Consider the following 20,575-nt stretch of genomic DNA (forward strand, 5'->3'; position numbering starts at 1 on the left):
TGCACACATGTGCACACCCTCCACTCCTGGCACACAGATGTCTCCGGTGATGCGAGCAGCTCTTGCCTCCTCCCAGTGTGGGAATGAATGTTTCTCTGGCTGCATTTCGATGGGTGCCCGGAAGCGCTCAGGCCTGGAAGTGCCTGCGTGAATCAATATTTGCTGCTGTTAATTATTAAAAACAAAGCTACACTGTGTCTGGAATACACATCTCCAGAGTTCCCACCGGCTTCCTGGGCTCCAGCTTGACCCAGGGCCAGGTCTGGGAGAGAGGAAGGTGCGGTGCTTTCCTTCCAGGAGGCCTTGGCCCTGGAGATGGAGAGTGGTGGGTAGCTGCCAACAGCTCCTTCAGGAAGCTGAAGAGCTGGTGGGCAGCCCTGCCCCGCAGGGTCTGCAGCAGCTGGTGTTGACTTGGCCACAGCTCAGGAAGCAATTGCTGCTTTCCCAGCATCTGTCGGGGGAGGGGATGCTGAGGCCCTGCCCCCCACTGTACAGTGGCAGACACAGTGCAGGATCAGCTGGAAGGGCTTTCAGAGGCCTTATATTTTACAGATGGGGAACCTGAGGCCTACAGAGGTGGCAGGGACTCACTCAGGTCTACTCAGCAAGTTGTAGCAAGGCCAGAGCTAGAACCTACATATGCTTAAGTCTTCTCCATGTGTGGGTCCTTGGCAGGCCCTGTTCCCTCCCTCTCCCAGGATCAGGGGCAGTTAGGGACAGGTATGGGCCTGGGGCCTGGGGAAGGGAGGGTACAGGTCAGCCACTGGCAGGCATTAGAGGGGGGTGGAGGTGAGGAGGTGGGAGGGGAGAGAGCTCCAAGCCTTTCCCTGGATTCCTAGTTCTGCCTTTTCCAAGCTGTGTGATCTTCAGCATGATATTTTATCTCTTGGAATCAGTTTTCTCTTCTGTAAAATGGGGATGACACTCGTACCTCTTGAGTTGTGGGGCGAGGATAAGACTTGCAAAGGGTCCAACATTAAGTAGATGCTCAAGAAAAGCCCTCTGTCTCCAAGGTAACCGCCGCCAACCCCCGGCACTTCCTCCCCGACTTCAAAGCCCAGCCCAAGAAGCCCATCCCTGAGGCCCTAAGGCGTGGTACCCAGAGTTTGGGAAGGTAGAGGACGCACGCTATGGGTGCGCTGAAGAGCCTCGGGGCCCAAGGGCCCGCGCCAAAAGCTCCCAACGCGCTAGCAAGAGCGCGCAGGCGCAGTGTCCGGGGCGGGGCCTCCTGTGTCCCCGCCCCGGATCCCTGAAGCCCCGCCCCGGTCCCCGCGCTGCCCGTACCTGGCGCCCCGCCCCCTCAGGGCCCGGCAGCCCGGCGAGCCCAGCGCAGGCAGCGCGCCGCGGGAGCCCGAAGCCGGGAGCGCGGAGCTCGGCGCTGCGGGGCCCGGGCCGGGGCTCGCGCGGGCCGGAGCCGGCTGGGTCAGCTAAAGCGCTGCCGGGGAGGGGGCCGGGGCCGGGCCGAGCTCAGGATGGCGCAGCCGCGGCCCCTGGAGCCCCCGGGCCGTCCTCGGAGGGGATCACTGCCCTCTGGGGCCGGCTGGCAGGTGAGGACCAGGGCGAAGGCGGCCTGGCCGAGGGGGTCTGCGGGAGACGGATCAGCCCAACTTCTTCGGAGCCCGGCAGGCTCTGCCCCAGTCAGGGCGGGTGTGCGAGGCTCCGTCATGGAGGGTGTGTTAGCTTCTGGGCTGACACACGGCCATCGAGGCCACAGGGCACACCCCTGCCCTGGGGTCCCAGGCCTTGAACTCTTTCTGCAGCTGCCTACGGAACAGAGTGCTTGTGGTTGCACTGTGGCTCTGGGCTGCGGGGGCACTCTGTGTGTGTGTGGATGTGTGTGTGCGTGTGTGTGGATGTGTGTGTGTGGGCGCTAGCCTTGGGACCACTTCATCCATCCCCTTCCCCCTTTAGGAAGGGTCTGAATGTCACAGTGTAACTTTGCTTGGTGCCCTGGGGCACTTCACTCACAGCCTTACATGTGTCAGAGCGTCTGATGCACTAGTGAGGCTGTATCTGTGGGTATCACTTGTTGCTGTGTGTGCGCTCTCGGTGACAGTACCATGTGTCAGTGTTTATGTGGCTGTGACTCCCAGTGCGTTGTTTCTGGCCATGTAAGGCCACGTTACCCTGAGTGGGGTATTCTGGGGGACATCAGTGCACCTGTATCACTGGTGCTGGGACTGTGCTGGGCTGAGGTTATGTGGCTCACCCAGGCACGGATGCTGATGTTGCTGCTGTGCAAGGTGTTGGCTGACAGGCGTGTTTGTCTACCTGGACTGCAGATGTGTGTCTATGGTCTCTGCTCTAATTGCCTGTGGAATTGTCTTCCAAGCTCAGAAGTGTTGGGTGTGGCCACAGGGGCCATGGGTCACCATCTCCTGTGGACTCCTGTCGTGCATTTTACAGGGTGGGTTTTGCCTCTGTGGACAGGCCTCACAGTGTGCACATGGGGTGTCTGTGTCTTGTGATCTTTAACAGACAGCTCCGTGTAGCGTGTGTGTGTGTGTGTGTGTGTGTGTGTGTGTGTGTGTGTGTGTGGTTCAGACCAATGCCCCTCATCCTTGGCGATTAACCACTTCCATAGTTGCTGCATGCTTTTTCTTTTTCTCAAAACTCATTTAATGTTATGGGATCAAGTCTGTCATGTCTGTTATACAGGGAGTGTGACTGATGGGGAAGGGTGAACTTGTGCATGGCAGTGGGGCTCTGTGGCTCAGTTTCCATGAACACACCTGCCTGTGTCTGCGAGTGCATGTTATTTTGTTTCTCGGCACGTGGATGTGAGAGTAGTTTTGTGGCGTTCGTGTAGCTTCGTGTGCAATTACTGGTGCAGCTGCGCAGATCTGCATAGGGGTGGGTTTGCATTTGTGTGTGCGGCTCTTACGCGACATAGACCTGTAAGTGTGTGAGGGAATGTGCTGTTGTGTGACGTAGGACACTGACACGTGTATTTGTATGTTAGCGTGTAGCTGTAAGAATTGATGTGCACAGACCCGGTGGGTTTCTGCGTGTGGGTTTCTGTGTGTTTGCTTTCTTTGGTACAGTGAGACTGTGTTTAAATATTGGTGTGCAGGCCTGTGTGTGTTTGAGCAAGAGAGAAAGAGAGAGAGAGGGAGTGTGTGTTTCCTGGTGTACAACCCCATAGCACATGTGTGTGTGAGCTCAGGCAGTGCCCCCACTGGACAGCAGGAGCCGACTGAACTGAGGACTTGGAGGTGCTGGGGGAGGGGCGCTCTCCTAGAGACTCTGGGGGCTTCCCAGGCCCAGCCCCCAGCTCCGCCAGCCGGCAAGGATGCCGCCTTCCAGGAAGGCTCGTAGGGAGTTGGCGCTGGAGAGGCTGAAGCTGCCAAGCACAGCTGGCAGATGCCCGGATTAACCCTGTGTGTGCCCGGGCTAGCCTCAGGAGAGGCTGGCTGGAGTGTGAGGAGGGAGGAGCGAGGAGGGGGAATGTGTGGACTCAGACACAGGTATTGGGCCAATGGGACATCCCAGCATTCTCTCCCCCAACAGACGCCCAGCCCACACTGCTTGGGGGGGAGGATGGGGCCCTCCTTCCAGAGGTGAGTGGAACCACAGACTCTCCTGAGGATCCCAGCTGGGCTCGTCTCTGGAGTTGGGACCTGGGGCTCTTCTGAGGGGTCCGTGGGCCGATCCGGGCACTGCCAGTCTTGCAGTGACATGGGGGAGGTGTGTCTCTCCCCAAAGGTCAAGACCTTCTTTGTCTGAGGCAGCAGCCTCCTCCTTTGGGGAAGGGGACTGAGTGGGGTGGGCTGCCTGGGGAGGGTGCTGGACTCTGGGCAGACTTCTCCGGGCAGTTGGTCAAACTCTGCCAGTCAGTGGCACAGAGCCCCATCCTATGATGTCCCTTCCACTCCCTCTTGCTGCTTGGACAGGTCCACGGTGTTTGGTCCCTTCCACTCCCTCTTGCTGCTTGGACAGGTCCACAGTGTTTGGTCAGAGTTGGGGCACCAGGAGGGCTGGGGCAGGTGGAGACTCCTCGGAGACTTGCAGGATCAGCTGGGCTACCCCGGTGCTGACCTGCTCTCTCCATCTCTGTTGCAGAACACAGATCTGTTTGAGATGATTGAAAAGATGCAGGTGAGGTGGGCTCTGGAGCCCGTTCTGGGGAGCCACAGAGGGGGCTGGACTGGGGGCGGGGGGCCCTTGCTGTGTCTGCAGCCCTACATCTCTCTGAGGACGGGCCGGGAGCTCTCGCAGACCGTGCCAGGAGGAGATGTTGGCAGTGTGCTGTCCAGAGCCCTTTGTCTGGGGATGGGGACTGATAGTGCCCAACTGCCTGACTGACCCAGGGCGCAGGCCCCACTTGCGTCTCTCCAGCTCCCATCCCTGTGTAGGTTGCTGGGGTCAGTGCCTCAACCCACCCCGCATACACATACCATCCCCCATCTCCCAAGAGGCATCACAGGCTCTGCAGGACCCTGTGTGGAATGGGGGGAGGGACAGATGCCAGGGCACAGGGCAACCAGAGGCTGGGCTGCAGGTCCGGGGAGGTGTTAAGGAACCGGGCAGCCCCCGCCCCCTCTGCCTGACCCCTGGCCATCCTCCACTCCCCAGCCCCGGTCTTCCAGGCCCTCGTCTGTGTTTTTCGCTTGGGTGTGTGTTGGGAGGCGGCCGGGGGACTTGAACCAACCTCAGGAGATTTCCTGATATCAGGTCACTCTCCAAACCCCGTCTCCTGCCATCTTCCTGTTTCCCTGCCTCTCTTAGTCTTTCCATCTCCACCTCTCCCCCTCCTTCTCTCCCTCCCCCTCTCTCTCCCCCTCTCCCTCTTCCTTTCTCTCTCCCTCTCCCTCTCGCTCTCAACAACACGTATCTGTGTAGATGCAGCGGCCTCCCTCCCCAGCTCACACACAAGCGTGCACGCTGGCCCTGCCCCCACTCCCAGCAGTGACCAGAGCCCCGAGCCCTCCCTGCTGCTGCCAGCCTCCCGCAGCCCCCGTTCCCTCCAGGAGGGCCAGCCCCGCAGAGGCCTGAGTGACCCGGCAGCCAGCGCCCTGCCCTGGGAGCACCTCCACAGCACCATCTACCTGGAAGGGGTGCTGCTTCCAGCAGCAGGGGAAGGGGGTGACGGGATGTGCTGCCTTCTCTTTGCAGGGAAGCAGGATGGATGAACAGCGATGCTCCTTCCCGCCACCCCTCAAAGTAGGTCTGAATCTGGAACCACTCCACCCTTCTGGGGGCCTTTGGCTTCCTGAGCAGTGCTCTCCAAAGGGCTTGGGGATGGGAGGGGACGGGAAGGGGGAGGCAGACTCCCTCTCTAGGGGTGGGGGAAGTGCTGCCCGAGCCGAGCAGCCAGCCCAGGAGAATCTGCGCCCCCCTTTCGTGAAGTAGCCTTACTGCGGGCTGGTGCTGGGGCCAAGGGGGAAGCAGGGTATACCCAGCCCCTCCCTCGAGGAGGCTAAGGTGTGGAGAACCCCTCCCTGCCTGTAGGCCTTCATTCCAGCTCCTCCTCACCCCATCTGCACCACCGTAAACTCACCCTGCCTCTCCAGGCTTCCCCATCGCAAAATCGAAGCCCCATCCCTCACGATAGCCTGCCGTAAAAGGTTTTCCTTGAAGCCACTTGTGATCAGCAGTGGCAGAAAGACTCGTACCCAGGACCCAGGAGGCTTACGCTCCCCCTCTCCATGTAGCTCCTGCCGGGGATGGCTGACGGGGAGGGGGAGAGACGGAGAGATGGGGAGGGGTAGCCTCGTTACCCCCCAGCCTTCACGAAGAGACTAACAGGAAGCTGGGGACCAAAGGAGGCGTGAGGAGGCTCTTTAGACTCAGGATTTTCTTGGGGTGGGAGCTGCAGAGCCCCTCCAGGTAGGTACACGGTACCATGGTTGGTGATTTGGGACCCCAGTAATCCAAGAATATCAGTGGCTGGGCTTAGGGAGTGGACCCAAGGCTACAGGGATGAGGGTTAAAGTGGGGCTCATGGGCACAAGGCTGATGCTTTGTCTGGAACAGGGCTTCTCAGAGTGTGGTCCTCAGGCCAGAAGCATCGGCATCACCTGGGAGCTTGTTGGCATCTAAATTCTTGGGCTCCACCCAGACGCACTGCACAAGAAACTCCGAGGGTGGGGCAAAGCAATCAGTTTAATGAGCCCTCCAGGCCATTCTGAACTGAGAACCACTGGTCCAGAGGTTTCTTCTGGGGATGCAGTGAGCCTCCTTTTCCCCAGGCAGGAGACCCAGAAGAGGCTGCCAGCACTCAGTGAGCTAAGCCTGCCTCGGTCCCTGCCTCGTGGGGTCAGCCCACATGGGATGGGGAGATGAGGAAGCAGCCCCATCCGCAACCCCAGCCCGGGGGTGCTGCCTGAACAGCAGGTGTTCTGGGGAGGCTGGAAGTAAAGGGTAAGGACCCCACCCCAGCTGGGCCTCTGCCCTGCTTGTGTTTTGCAGACGGAGGAGGACTACATTCCCTACCCGAGCGTCCACGAGGTAACCGACCGGATCCCACTGAGCCCATCTCCATCCCGAGCCCAGGAGGCACTCCCTCGGGGAGTCTGGACAGCCGGGTCCTCCTCCTTGTCAAGAGCCTGACCACAGGCCTTGCTCTGGGTGTTGGAGACTCAGTTTACAAGCCCAAGACTTCAGAGCCCATGTGAACCCTTAGGCCTCTGAGCCAAATATGCCAGCCTCTCGGCCAACGTCATGCTCTCAGCTTTACCTGTCCCCACACTCCCATCCTTTGAGACTGGGACATGGGGCTCTGTGCATCTGGGTCTGTGCCTGCAGTGGGAGGAGAAGGGCTGGAGCAAGTGCCTTGAAGGAGGTGGATTTGATCCCTGGGACCCACATAGGCTCTGGGCTGTCCCCTAGTACTCCTTAGCCATGGCAGAAGTGGCTCCAGGTCTGAAATGGGGGGTGTCTTGGGGCCCCCAGTGGCGTGCAGTGTGGGTGGCTGTCAGCTGTGTCCTCCTTCAGGTCCTGGGGCGAGAAGGGCCCTTCCCCCTCATCCTGCTGCCCCAGTTTGGGGGCTACTGGATTGAAGGCACCAATCACGAAATCACCAGCATCCCGGAGACAGAGCCGCTGCAGTCACCCACGGCCAAGGTGAAGCTGGAGTGCAACCCCACCGCCCGCATCTACCGCAAGCACTTTCTTGGCAAGGTGTGTGGCCCGCTGGTGTTGGGGGGCTGGGCTGGCTGGGGAGTGGGTCACAGCCCAGCCCTGGGGGACGCTGGGCCTGGGAGGGAGCGGAACCGTGGGCCGGGCTGGCTGTCGCAGAGTCCAGGGAGCATGCGTAGTGGATTCACTCATTCAGTCAACAAACATTTATTGCAAAAGGCAGTGTTACGGCATAGTGGTTAACAGAGACTCTACCAGGGCTTGAATCCTGGCTCTGTCACTACATGGGACATAAGGCAAGTCACTTACCCTCTCTGTGCCTCTGTTTCTTTCTTTCTTTTTTTTAAGATGGGGAGACTGTTTTTTTGTTTTTAATACATTTATTTATTTTATTTACTTTTGGCTGCGTTGGGTCTTCGTTGCTGCGTGTGGGCTTTCTCTAGTTGCAGCAAGCGGAGGCTGCTCTTCGTTGCGATGCACGGGCTTCTCATTGCGGTGGCTTCTCTCGTGGAGCATGGGCTCTAGGTGCATGGACTTCAGTAGTTGTGGCACGTGGGCTCAGTAGTTGTGGCTCGTGAGCTCTAGAGCGCAGGCTCAGTAGTTGTGGCACACGGGAGTAGTTGCTCCAACACATGTGGGATCTTCCCGGACCAGGGCTTGAACCCATGTCCCCTGCATTGGCACGCAGATTCTTAACCGCTGCGCCACCAGGGAAGCCCCTGCCTCTGGTTCTTCATCTGTAAAAACGGAGATGGTGATGATACCCACCTCCTGCCTTTAATGTGACGATGTTTGTGAGGCATTTAGAATGGTGTCCGGCCCAAAGTGTCCGGCACAAAGGGCTCAGTCAGGGTGAACAAATAATGAGCACCAGCTGTGTGCCTGGTCCTGTTCTGGGCACCAGGTATACAGCAGCAAACAAAACAGCCCCAGGCCCTGCCCTCAGGCAGCTTGAGGTGGGGAAGACAGTAATTCTATGGTGTGACCTGGATCGGTACAACCCCTGCCCCACCACCTGCCCCAGAGCCGGGACCCTGCCCAGTAACGACCTGTCCTCGTGTCACCCGATGACAATGGCATTCCAGGCAGGAGCTATTGGGCAAGGCTGTGGGAGCTGGAGGGGAGGTCACGCGCTGGGACCTTGTAGGTGCCACGTTCCATGCCGAGTGCGATCTCTGTGTCAGTTTACAAACGAGGTGGTGGCATGTAGCGTGGGCTCTGGAGTCTTGTGGCCTGGGGACGCCTATTGACTCTTCTGTTTATTGATGGTGTGACCTCGGGCAAGTTAGTTAACCTTCCTGAGCCTGTTTCCTCGTCTGTAGAAATGAGGATGATAAAAGCATCGAGAACCATGTTTGGCACATAGTAAGTGCTCAGTAAACGTTAGCTGTTATTATTACATCTTCATAATTACTCTGTGAGATCAGGATCGTCCTGATTTTTACAGAAAAGGAAACTGAGGCTCAGAGAGATAAAACGACTTGGTTAAGTTCACACAGTTACTGAGCTAGGAACTGGACATAGCTCTGGCTGACCTTCCATTAAGACACACTAAGGGAGGGGTCACGTTTCTAGTGTGTGTGCGTGCACTCGTGGGTGCTGGGAGGAGGGGTGACTCCTTGGGGTGTTGGGAAGCTGTGTGGGCTCAGTCTGGGCCCAGGGCATTAGCCTGATGCTGGTGGGTATTGGTGCTAAGGTGGGGGGACAGGTTGACTGAGACTAAACCAGCAGGCCCAGATGCAGGAGCCATTGCCTGGGGACAAACTCAGAACAGGGCAGGGGATTCCACCCGTGGGTGGAGAGAGAACTGCATCCCCGGAACCCACTGTCCAGAGGCTCTTAATTGGGTCTGGCAGGTGGTGGGGCCTGGGGGACTATGTGGGCCTAGCATATAGTTGGTGCACAGAAAAGTTTGCTGAAGAAGTGGTGAGTGATAGAATGAAGGTGGTGCCTTGGGCACTGGAGGATTGGAAGAGGCACAGGTTGGGGGGTCTTAGAGGAGGCATGATGGCCAGGGTCAGGCTGGCAGCACAGAGAGGAGGGGCCCCAGGGGCTGGCAGAGAGGCCGGGCCATTCCCGGCTCCAGGTGGGGTGCTGGGGAAGCAGTGGGCCAGAGGGAGGAAGTTCTGCCAGAGGGAGGAAGTTAGGGTGACTTTGGCATTGACCCACTGGGACCCTGAGCCCACTCTCCTTGGGCTTCTCTGGGCCCAGCCAGGGGGGTCTGGGGAAACTCCGCACCCCGAGGACTTCGGTGCAGACCTCCTTGCCAAGTGCCTGCCACTCCCTCTGCACAGATAGTGCCAAGCCTTTGGGGGTTTCCATCACTCTGCCCCAGGTCCCCGCGGACTGCCCCTGAGCTGTGGATTTGTGGCGCACGTCCCCTGGCCCCTACATCTTTTTCCTCCCATCCTTTGAGCACAGCTGTTTGTATTTAAACAGGGCTTCCTTCTACGATGACTCCTGGGGTGGGTGTGGCTGAGGAGCCGGGCTGGCAGGGGAGCCCAGGGCCAGGCGGGGTGAAATCTTCTGGCACTTCCGGCTCTTGGCTCTGGGGCTTCCCCACCTGGAGGTACCAGACTGCCAGCTCCTCTCTGGGGGTGCCATCCCTGCTGCAGTTCCCCTGGGCCCTCGGGAGCATTTCTTCCCCACCCTGTGTCTTCCCCAGGTGAGGCAGGAGGGCAGGAACCGGCTCGGTCAGCCGGCCAGTGTGTTCATGAGAGGTTTCATTTCCTGATTCTCATGGGCCCTGGCTTCAGGGGCCACAGAGCAATCAGTTAAACAATCAGTCAGTTGACATATTTTTATTGAGCACCTCCTGTGTGCCCAGCTCTGAGAGGGGCGGGGGCTGGGAGACAGCCATGCAGGTACAGATGTGGTCCTGACTTTGCTGAAGACCCAGAGAGCCAAGTTTACTACAGACGTTCAGAGAACACCTACTCTGCGCCGGGCACTATCTCTTTCAGTGCCTGCCACCCTCCCACAAGGCAGTGGGCCTCACTGCCATTTGATAGACTAGGAAACTGAGGCACAGAAAGGTGAGGTGACCTTCTCAGGTTACCCAGCTGGCCAGTGGCAGAGCTGGGATTTGAATGCAGGTCTCTCTGAGGCAGACAGTGCTGTTAGCCCGGACACCTGCTGCTTGGTGAAGGACCCCCATCTGGGGGTAGTTGGCTTTCTCGTCTGGTTTCTGGAAGCCTCAGGCTCAGCCTCACCCTCTCCCCTGGCCCCTGCCTCCCACCACAGGAGCATTTTAATTACTACTCACTGGACACCGCCCTGGGCCACCTTGTCTTCTCACTCAAGTATGATGTCATCGGGGACCAGGAACACCTGCGTCTGCTGCTCAGGTGAGGGTGGGGTGAGAGGACCTGTGACTCTCAGAACCTGAGAGCCCATCTTATTTTACCCAGAGAGGGCCAGGGATTTGCCTGAGGTTGCCCTGCAAGTTAGTGCCCAAGCCAGGCCTGACCGCCTCATCACCTCTGGACCTCCCTGGGGTCTGCCCTCTCTGGTCCTACTTGGTGTGGAGGGGCTCCCGTCTCCCTTTCGCGCTGCCTCACCCCTCAGCATGGGTCTTCTCCTCCCAGGGCCAAGTGCCGGACATACCATGACGTCATCCCCATCTCCTGCCTCACTGAGTTCCCCAACGTGGTCCAGATGGCAAAGGTGAGGCCTCTGATCCTTCATGCTGAGCCCCCCGTGGACATCTCAGGTGGGCACAGAGCTGGGCTGCAGCCTCGCCTTTGCACACCCTCATCTTTAGCCCCAGATCCTGGCCTGCCTGCTGTGGCCTGTCTCCAGGGTCCTGCTGCTCGCGTGTTCCCGTGATGCCCACCCACGTGCTGGCTGTGTGCTTTGAGCACTCTTTAGAGCGCCTTTTGGAGACAGGGGCTCCAGTTCTCTGTACCCCATTCTGAGTGACAGTGGGCCTCCTTCAGCCTTGGTTGTCCCCTCTTTGTCCTCCACTGTCCTCCCCCCAGACCTTGGCCAGGGAGGCCCAGAGGCCCCACCCTCAGGCCCTCCCTTATCCGCTCCCGCAGCTGGTGTGTGAAGACGTGAATGTGGATCGATTCTATCCTGTGCTCTACCCCAAGGTATGGCTGGATCTGGGCCCTGCTCACTGGGAGTGGGTGGATAACTAGGGGGCCAAGCATTTATTGGGCACCTGCTGTGTGCAGGGCATTTTTCCTAAGTTCTCTCATTTAAACCTCACAATAACCCTGCAAAGTCCCCAGTTTGTGGAAGAGGAACCAGAGGCCCAGAAAGGGTTGGTGCCTTACCCAAGGATGCACAGCAGATAAGGAAGCCTGCATTTGAGCCTAGTGCTGTCCTCCTTGGAGGCGAGCCTTCCTTACCTCTGGAAACTCTCAGTGCCATTTGGGGACCCTCCTAAGGGTAATCGGTGGTCCTGAGCCAAGGCTCCACTGGTCTTGCCTTCTGACCCCAGAGGGGACCTGGGGAGAGATAATAACACAGGCACCTCCACAGGTGCCGCCCCACAGACGGCAGCTGCACTTCCAGCTCTGGTGCTGGGTGCTGGGTTTGAGGCACTGTGACAATGTGGGATAAAGGGGAGGGACTTCTGTCTTCAGTGAGCCAGGGGGTTTCTGGAAAGAGGTGGGCCCTGAAAGACACGTACAGCCTGTGGCTCTGACTGAATTCCAGAGTGAGGTGAGGTCACTGAAGGGCGGGTGGTCCAGGAAAGGTCCCCTGAAGGAAGGGGCCTCAGAAATCAGGCCCTGCTTCTCAGTTACCGAAAGCCCAAGGTGAGGAGGGGAACTTGCTCAAGGCTCCACAGCACACTGGGGGGACTCGGCCTGTTCTAGAACGATGAGGTGGCTTTACAGAAGAGCCGGGGAACAAGTTGGGTGTTAGAGCAGAGTAGGGGCGGGAGCTTATGAGCAGAACTCAGGAGCAGTGCGCTTAGCCTTTGGAATCCAACAGACCTGAGTTCAAGTCCCAGCTCTGCCATTTGCCAGCTGTTGACCTCAGCAAGTCAGTTCCTTAAGGTCTCGGAATGTCGGCGTCTTCATCCGTGAGATGCAGTCCGCGGGAGTGCCTCCCTCACGGGCTTGTTCTGAGGAGGAAATGAGTGGATGCATGTGGAGTGCCTGGCACAGCGCTTGGCACATAGAGCAATAAACGGCAACTTGAAAAAGCAGCGTGTTTCACCCATCGTCCTGTCCCCGCAGGCCTCCCGCCTCATTGTCACCTTCGACGAGCATGTCATCAGCAATAACTTCAAGTTTGGAGTCATTTATCAGAAGCTTGGGCAGGTGTGCTCACCTCCTCCTCCCTGCCCCCCACACATCTGGCCATGTACCTGGGACCTCAGACCTTTGCCAGGGAGAGCACCTGCCGAGGGACTCAGTTTCCCAGGAGCTCAGGGGCTGCCAGAGGTCCCCTTTCCAGCCTTCCTGGGTGTGAGTGGGGGTAGGAGGCCCAGCTCGATGACCTCTGCCCTCTGTGCATCCCTAGACCTCCGAGGAAGAACTCTTCAGCACCAACGAGGAGAGCCCCGCCTTCGTGGAGTTCCTCGAATTCCTTGGCCAGAAGGTCAAACTGCAGGACTTTAAGGGGTGAGCTTTGGGGTGGGACAAGCAGAGGATAATCCGACCCATGCCCTTGGGCAGGGAGGGAGCCCCCGTCCTGGCCCCGTGGAGGCCTGGCTGGGGCTGGAGACTGAGCCGTGGCCTGGGGGGCCTGGGGCAGGTTCCGAGGAGGCCTGGACGTGACCCACGGGCAGACGGGAACCGAGTCTGTGTACTGCAACTTCCGCAACAAGGAGATCATGTTTCACGTGTCCACCAAGCTGCCCTACACAGAAGGGGACGCCCAGCAGGTAGCCTGGGCACCCACCCACCTGCTTCCCACCTGTCCTCCTGTCCCCCATTTACCTACCCATTCAGTGTCCACCACACCAGACTCAGTGGGCCCTGGGATAGAGAGATGGAAATGATCTAGTCCCCCAACTTGTGGCCTCTAGTTGGGGCAGGGTGACAAGCTACTACAATGTTGTGGAAGCCTCAGTTTCCACATCTGTGAAATGGGGATAATGCACCTACCTTATAGGTGAGCATAAACAAGGGTATGCACCCAGAGTGGCTGGAACAGTATCTGGTACATAGCAGGAGCTCAGTAAATGCGAGTATTTTTACAGGAAATGAAGGGTATTGTCAGGTCACATGGGGGCATTTAGACTGGGCAGAGGTGGGAGTCAGGCAAAGCTTTCAAGATAAAGTGACTTTTAGGTGGCAAAGGAGGTAGGAGAGGGAGGAGGAGCATTCTGGGGGAAAGAATGGCTTCCATCTTCTGCAAAGGCCTGGTGATAAGGAAGTGCAAGGCATGTTCCTGGAGCTGAACTTGGAAATTTGTCACCTTGTCCTAAGCTTCCTGCAGGGCTGTCCTCCTTATTTCCCCATGCCCCCACTCCAGGGGTACAGGGGGATACAGGGGTCATGTGAGAAAAATGGAAATGCTTATTCCTTATTTTTAATGTCTTTTAATTTTCTTTTAATAGATTCTCTGTTCATTTTAACAACAAAGATATATTGAGTGGAACTTATTTGTTCAAGAGGGGCCCATGTTTGGGGTATTTAGACAGGAGGAGGGTGAGAGGTAGGGCCTGGGGACCAAGAGCCCCGGGTTCAAGTCCCCTAATTCACTGTAGGGCCTTGCAAGTCACTTCTGTCTTGGCCTCAGTTTTCTCATCTGTCACAGGATTCCAAGAAAACGAGAATAATTTTAAGACAAGTTTCTCACCACATTTTTTTGGAGGAAGCAACTCCTTAGACATGCCCTCTGCCTACCCCAAGCCCCCTGCACCTCTGCGGGCACCCTCCCCACACTCCACGGGCCCCCGGCCAGGTGGTGAAGGCTGTGGCCCTGTGCTCAGTTGCAGCGGAAGCGGCACATCGGGAACGACATCGTGGCTGTGGTCTTCCAGGACGAGAACACGCCCTTTGTGCCGGACATGATTGCGTCCAACTTTCTGCATGCCTATGTGGTGGTGCAGGCCGAGAGTGGGGGCCCCGATGGCCCCCTGTACAAGGTGGGTGATCTCAGAGCTTCCCAAGGGCATCAGCCACCATCCCAGCCCCACCCTCACTCACTGTGAGGCCTCTCTGAGCCTCAGTTTTCCTAACTGTAAGTAGGGGGACTGTCCGGAGGGCTCTGAGCCCCCCTCTTGCTCTGATGATGGAGGAGTCCCATCCCGCCCTCTCTGCCCCCTGAAATCCCTCCCCTCAGAGCGGCTGGGTACCCTCCTCCGCCCTTTAGTCTCCTCCTCCCTCTCCATCCTCATGACTCCTGAGACCCTCCAACCCTTCCCACCACTCAAATTCAGGACCAAGGATGGAGGAGCTGAAATCCTGGGGTTCACCCATCCAATCGGCAGTCACTGAACCTCCCCCGCCAAGGGGCAGCCCTGTGCCCAGCACGGGGCAGGATAGGGAGGCGAATCAGTGGTTTCTGGCTGGTGTGGGGGCTCCATGGGGACAGCTGCCCTCCCTTCCAGGTCTCCGTCACTGCGAGAGACGACGTGCCCTTCTTCGGGCCACCCCTCCCGGACCCTGCTGTGTTCAGGAAGGTGAGGGGCAGCCCCCAGCCCCCCCCCCATCATGGGCAGAGCAGGACTAAATGGGTGGGGGCTGAGAGGGTGCACATTCTGCTGTACGAGGTCCTGAAGCCCCACTGTGTGCCAGGGCAGCCGGGCTCCCCTAACTGAGCAGCTGGGGCCTGGCTTTTCTGTTCATCTTGATAAAAGCTGTGACTTTATTTTACAACGTCCCAGAACAGACTATATCATTGTTTTACATTTTGTATAGCAGACTCTGTGGCCTTTCCTCACTTCTGTTGTCTTCTTGACAATTTCAACCTTCTTCTAAAATGTTTGGGGAGAGGGGCACACATCTCTCTCACCTCTCAGGAGCCCTCACTTTGAGCCTTGGCTTCAGCACCCCCCAATCCCCCAGACTGAGGCAGTGGGAGACCCCAACCCAGCTCTCCCGAGGGGTGGGCAGCCGTGAAGGGCATAGGGCTCACAGGTGCCTGGGCTGGGGAGCTGAGCCCAAGGAGATGCCCTTCTGGGAGTGAAGAGGGCAGCCCGAGGCCCCAGCAGAGCGTGGCTCAGGAGCCCCAGCCCCTTGCCTCTGTGTTCGCCTGACCCCCCTTTCTCTTCTCCACGCTGGGGGCTCCCAGGGGCCTGAGTTCCAGGAATTTTTGCTGACGAAACTGATCAATGCTGAATACGCTTGCTACAAGGCAGAGAAGTTTGCCAAACTAGAGGTGAGTATGGGTTCTTGGGGTTGAATCCCCCACCCCTTAGAATTTCAGCCCCTGGGGAGAGAAGAGCTGTGTTCAGACCTTGGCCTTAGGGAAGGCTGCCTGGGGGAGGACAGATTTACAGATGAGCAGCGTCAGGGTCAGGGGAGAGGAAGTAAGGGTTCATAAGGAATGCTCAGGAGGGCCTTGGAGGTAGGCGGGCTGCCACAGAGGACGCAGTGGAGGAGGGGCGTGGGGACATGAAGTCAGATCTTTGAGCGGCCACGTCGAGCCCTAGGGGCTGCCTGTGCTGCGGAGGGGCCTGAGGGAAGCCGTCTAGGCTTCTGGAGCCCAGGCCCACTTCCCACTCAGAGAAGGTGGCCACGATTGCAAATGTGGGAAGAAGGGCTGATCCCTGGGGTCTCTCCTAACGGCCCCGGCCTGGCCCTCAGGAGCGGACACGGGCCGCCCTCCTGGAGACGCTCTATGAGGAACTGCACATCCACAGCCAGTCCATGATGGGCCTGGGTGGAGACGAGGACAAGATGGAGAACGGCGGCGGGGGCGGCGGCTTCTTTGAGTCCTTCAAGGTGAAGCGCAGGGGTCTACCTGGGTGCGGAGGGGGACGGATGTGGTTGGCTTGGAATCTGGGCACGTGGTTGGGCTAGAGTAGGGGGATGCCGTTAGCTACAAGGTGTGGGGGTGTGGCTAGAGGTGAGCTCACATTGGAGGTGGAGTCGGGTGGGGGCGTGGCTCAGTGGTGTCACGGGTGGAGTTAATAGGCGTGAGCTCGGACTAGGTGGGCACGCACCTGGGGTAGAGTCTGGGTGATGGTGAGCCTCTGGGTGGACCTGGGCTTTAGAGTGGGCTTAGACTTGGGGGGGGGTGTGGTCTTGGCCTGGGGTAGAGCTGCGGTTGGGAGTTGTAAGGTGGGCTCTGGCTGGGGGAGGAGTTGATGGTTGGAGGCGGGGCTAAGCTTGGGGGCGGAGTCTGCCTGGGAGCTGTGCTGAAGGTTGGAGCCCTCTGGTGCCAAGGGTGGTGGCTCCCAGGTCAGCAGGCAGAGAAGAGAGGAGGAAGCCTCTGTCCTGACCGAGAGAAAGAAACAGAGGTCAGGGAAGGGAGGTGAACGTGGGGCTATAGGAGGACCTGGTCTGCATGACCTTAGGCCGTGTGACCCACCCTGGCTATCTCTAGTTTAGCTTAGTGTTAAGAGCACAGACACCCTGGGTTCAAATCCCAACTCTGCCACTTACCACCAGCTTGAGCATTCTCTGAGCCTCAGGTTTTCTAATCTGTTGTTTAGGGTAATGGCAACTTACCTCATACAACTGTTGAGAATTATTTGTGAAGCAGTTAGATCAGTGTAATCTAAGTTAAGAAGCAAAATGCAAAGCCCTGCCCATCTACCTCAGCAACTACCATCCAAAGTGAGAGGCAGAGGAGGAGAGAGTTCCTCTTCCCCCCACAGGGCCTGGACTCCCCCAGGCTGCAGGTCCCCAGGCGGTGGCCTCTTTGCCACTGTGTCCTCCACCCACAGGAGGAGGACTGCCCACCCTCCAGGTGCCCAGCAGGCTATTGGGGCCTCACATTTACCCCAGGGCAGGCCACAAATTTGGAGGTGTGGGTTTGCTTAAGAGAATTAGCCCAGCTGCCCAGGCCTGCCTTGGGCTGAGGCGAACAGAACGTCTTTGAGAAAGAGGCTTGAAGAGAGCCCTGCCTCTGCTCACTGGAGACAGGGAGTGGGTGGGAGGAACACGGACCTGGGGTGTCTTCTCTGAGGGGGCCTCCAGTGATCCCACATCTGGTGAGTGCTGGATGGTGGACCGGGCTTAAGTTACAGACCTTCTTCAAGGCAGCGGAGCCCACGGTCAAGGGTTTGGGTTTGGCATCTGGGTTCCAGACCCACCTCTGCTTCAGTTTCATCACGTGTAAAATGGGCTTGGTGGCCGTGCCTGCTCCCTGGGGCGGATTGAGTGAGAGCAAATGTAAAGCACCCGGCCCTGAAGTGAGCGTTCAGTGCAGATTGACTGAAAAAAGTAAGGCACGGAGGGAGGGAGGGAAGAAAAGCAAGGAAGAAACAAGCCCTAAGAGACGCTAGAAGGAGGGAACTGGGGTTTCTGGAGGTCTCTCTGTGCACGCTTTTGCTCATGACCCAGCGTCTTCTGCGGTCTTTACAACAACTGCACGACCGGTCGTGAGGCTCAGAGGCTCAGAGGCGTGGGGTGGCTTTGCCCAAGGTGACCCAGGAAGTTGGTGGCAGAGTCAAGGCCCACACTACCCTTGGCACACGTGGACCTGACTCTTGTGTGGTCTCATGGGAAGGAACTTCCTGGGGTCACCGAGATTGGCGTCGGTGGCTCCTGGGTTTCCCTGAGGGGGTGGGGCCTTAGGAAACCCCTACCGCCACCTTCACAGCGGGTCATCCGGAGCCGCAGCCAGTCCATGGATGCCATGGGGCTGAGCAACAAGAAGCCCAACACCGTGTCCACCAGCCACAGCGGGAGCTTTGCGCCCAACAACCCGGACCTGGCCAAGGCGGCTGGAATAGTGAGTGCCCTCCCCCAGGGGCCCCGCCTCCCCCCGCTGCCCTGCTGTCCGAGGGCTCATCCTGGGCTCTAGGCTAGGTCTAGCCACTGCCCTCCATGGGGTCAGGTGCCCAGGCTGTGACACTGGGATGCTGAGAGCCTGCAGCCCCCTCCCCAGCTCCTCGGCCCGCCCCACCTCCTGGCCCTTTATTCAGCTGTGTCTGTTCTGGGGCAGCTTCCGTGTCATATTCCTTATGAAGCACCTACTGTCTGTCGTATGCTGGGGATCGGGCTGCTGTGTGGACACCTCCTGTCAAGCCTTGAGTTTCTGGGAGCACCTGCTGTGTGTCAGGCTGTGGGCACGCACTGTGTGTCAGGACCTGGATTTCTGTGTGAGCATCTGCTGTGTGCCTGGCTCTGAGATGCTGGTGGGTACCGCTGTGTGTCCAGACTTGGGCTGCTGTGTGAGCACCTACTGTGTGTTAGGACCCGGGCTGCTGTGTGGACATGTACTTTGTGAGCACCTACTGTGGGCCCGGCCCTGAGATTCTGTGAGCACCTATCGTATGTCAGATCCTGGGCTACTGCGTGGACCTAACTCTGTAAGTGTCTGCTGTGTGCCCAGCCCTGAGCTGCTGTATGAGAATCCACCATGTGTCAGGAAATGGACTGCTGTGATAAGCCCTGGGTATCAGTGAATACCTTCTCTGTGTCAGGAGATGAGCTGCGTGAGCACCCATTATGTGCCAGGGCCTCTGTGGTTGTGCCCACCTATTGTGTGTCAGGACCTGGGCTTCTGTGTGAGCCTCTCCTGAGTGAGCACCTACTGTGTGATTACTTCCTGTCTGCCAGGCTCTGCGGGATTCTGCTACTAACCCTCAGGGGGTGTGCTGGGCACAAAGGCTGAATGAGGCCCTCAACTGTGGGCCAGTCTGCTTTCCACTGCCCAGTGGTCACCCCCCAGCACTGCACCTACTGCTCTGTTGCCCCTTTCCCATCCATCTTTCCTTCCTTCCTTCCATCCACCCGTCCTTCCATCCATCCGTCTGTCCGTCCATCCATCCATCCACCCACCCACCCATCATTTACTGACTGACTGCTGCATGCCAAGCAAGCCCTGTGCTCGGTGCTGTGAGGCTGTGTCATGTGGCAGGAGGGACCCCCTCCACCCCACCCCTGCCCCATGGGCTGACCTGGCCAGGGAGGCAGGGCGAGTCCTCTGTGTTCCAGCAGTCACCAAGCCCACTGTCACTGGAGAAGCAGGCCCACCCTCCTCCAACCCCAATTCACTAGCCACTCCCTTCCTTCCCCGCCAGAGTGGCCCAGCCTCCTGTGGGTGGCTGTAGAGGGGCCCCAGGGACAGGGCCAGACCAGCTGCACCCACCGTGGCAGTAACCAGACCCATTTCTGTTTTTGTTTTTGCACAACTGTCCCCTCTCTTCATGTTGCTTCCTTTTCCTTCCACTCTCTCCTCGTTCCTTGTTTTCCCTTCCCTTTTTCTCTTCCCCTCCTCCACCCCCTGCCTCCCTCCACCTTCTTGCACTTGTGTATTCTGTCCTCTTGCACCTGTCTTTTTACTCCCTCTCCTCTTTCAAACTGTTTTCGCCCTTGATTTTTCCTTTGTGCCTGCCCCTCCCTCTCCGTCTCTGTCTGTCTTGCTCCCGGGGTCCATCTCTGTGTCTGTCTCTCCGTGTTTCACTCTGCACCCCTTCTCATGTGACTGTCAATCTCTCTCCTCTGTTCTCTCTGTGTCTCCTCCCACCTCTTCTCTCCTTCCCTTCCCCGGCCTTGTCTCTCTCAATCCCCTGCCCCGCTCTCTTCTTTGTCCCTGTCTGTCTTTGTCTGTCTGTCTTTCCCTCCTTTCCCTGTCTCATTTCTCTGTGCCTCCCCGTCCCGCCATCTCTGTCTCTCTGACTCTCTCTATGCCTGTCTCTCTCTCTCTGCTCCCACCCTCTGCTGCTTGCCAGTCATTGCTTATTCCTGGGAAAAGTGCGAGTAGATTCGGACGCCGGGGCAGTGCCATAGGCATAGGAACCGTGGAAGAGGTTGTCGTCCGCGGGGCCGCCGTCTCTGGAGGCTGCCTGCACGCGCTGTTCTCTGCTCGCCCTCAGGACGGAGGCCATATTGGGGACGTTGCCCCCTCCCCCCCGGGACAGGCCCGAGGGCTGGCAGGATGGAGTGCCAGCAGCTCTGATGGCGCTCAGCACCTGCTTTGGGGCCTGGCACCTGTGCCAGTGCCAGTGCCCCCCACCAGGGGCTCTGGCCCTGCCCTGCCCCCTGGGACTCTGGCCCAGTCCCTGCCTTTAGGATCTGGTACCTAGAGACCCTCTGTCCAGCTGCACGTCCCCCAGTATCGCCAGTTCTGCATGGAGCGCCACCGCCCTCCTCTGCCCTAACTCCCTGTCCCGACCATGAACTGGCCTGGGGGTTTCTGCCCATCTGTGCCTCCATGGGGCCCACCTTCCCGCCTCCCCAGAGAAATGGGGGACATGCTTCTGGTGCCTGGAGCATCCCACCATTGTATATGTGTAACCTGGGCTCGGGGGCATCTTTCAACTGCTCGGCCAGAACCTCCCCCAGCCAGTTTGGAGATTCCGAGGTGTAGCAGGGGGCAGGGGCTTGGGTTGCCTCACCCGCTCTCTCCCCACTGCCCGTAGGCTGCAGGTCCCATGAAGTCCTGGGGGCAAAGAGGCAGCAGTCATTCTGAG

The 20,575-nt window shown here is 58.5% G+C and overlaps 1 protein-coding gene across 5 annotated transcripts in view; it reads left to right on the plus strand.

The window, feature by feature from the left end:
* The window catches only part of RAP1GAP (RAP1 GTPase activating protein), a 51,246-nt gene that overhangs the window by 24,192 nt on the left and 6,479 nt on the right, over positions 1–20,575 (plus strand). For 3 of the 5 annotated variants that reach the window (XR_009539064.1, XM_060141179.1, XM_060141180.1), the window contains exons 4-18: positions 4,063–4,098; positions 5,116–5,163; positions 6,412–6,450; positions 6,937–7,122; positions 10,324–10,427; positions 10,668–10,746; positions 11,121–11,174; positions 12,273–12,356; positions 12,559–12,659; positions 12,793–12,922; positions 13,976–14,131; positions 14,597–14,668; positions 15,280–15,366; positions 15,795–15,932; positions 17,758–17,889. Coding sequence is in view for 2 of the 5 variants with exons in the window: in XM_060141179.1 (XP_059997162.1) it covers positions 4,063–4,098; positions 5,116–5,163; positions 6,412–6,450; positions 6,937–7,122; positions 10,324–10,427; positions 10,668–10,746; positions 11,121–11,174; positions 12,273–12,356; positions 12,559–12,659; positions 12,793–12,922; positions 13,976–14,131; positions 14,597–14,668; positions 15,280–15,366; positions 15,795–15,932; positions 17,758–17,889 (1,446 nt within the window). In the remaining 3 variants the exon portion in view is untranslated. Of the gene's footprint in view, positions 1–1,340; positions 1,548–3,510; positions 3,561–4,062; positions 4,099–5,115; positions 5,164–6,411; positions 6,451–6,936; positions 7,123–10,323; positions 10,428–10,667; positions 10,747–11,096; positions 11,175–12,272; positions 12,357–12,558; positions 12,660–12,792; positions 12,923–13,975; positions 14,132–14,596; positions 14,669–15,279; positions 15,367–15,794; positions 15,933–17,757; positions 17,890–20,575 lie in introns of those variants that run through there. The other 2 variants (XR_009539066.1, XR_009539065.1) reach the window with 2 other exon arrangements.

Source organism: Lagenorhynchus albirostris, chromosome 2 (genome assembly GCF_949774975.1).
Source record: "Lagenorhynchus albirostris chromosome 2, mLagAlb1.1, whole genome shotgun sequence".
Classification (NCBI taxonomy): Eukaryota; Metazoa; Chordata; class Mammalia; order Artiodactyla; family Delphinidae; genus Lagenorhynchus; species Lagenorhynchus albirostris.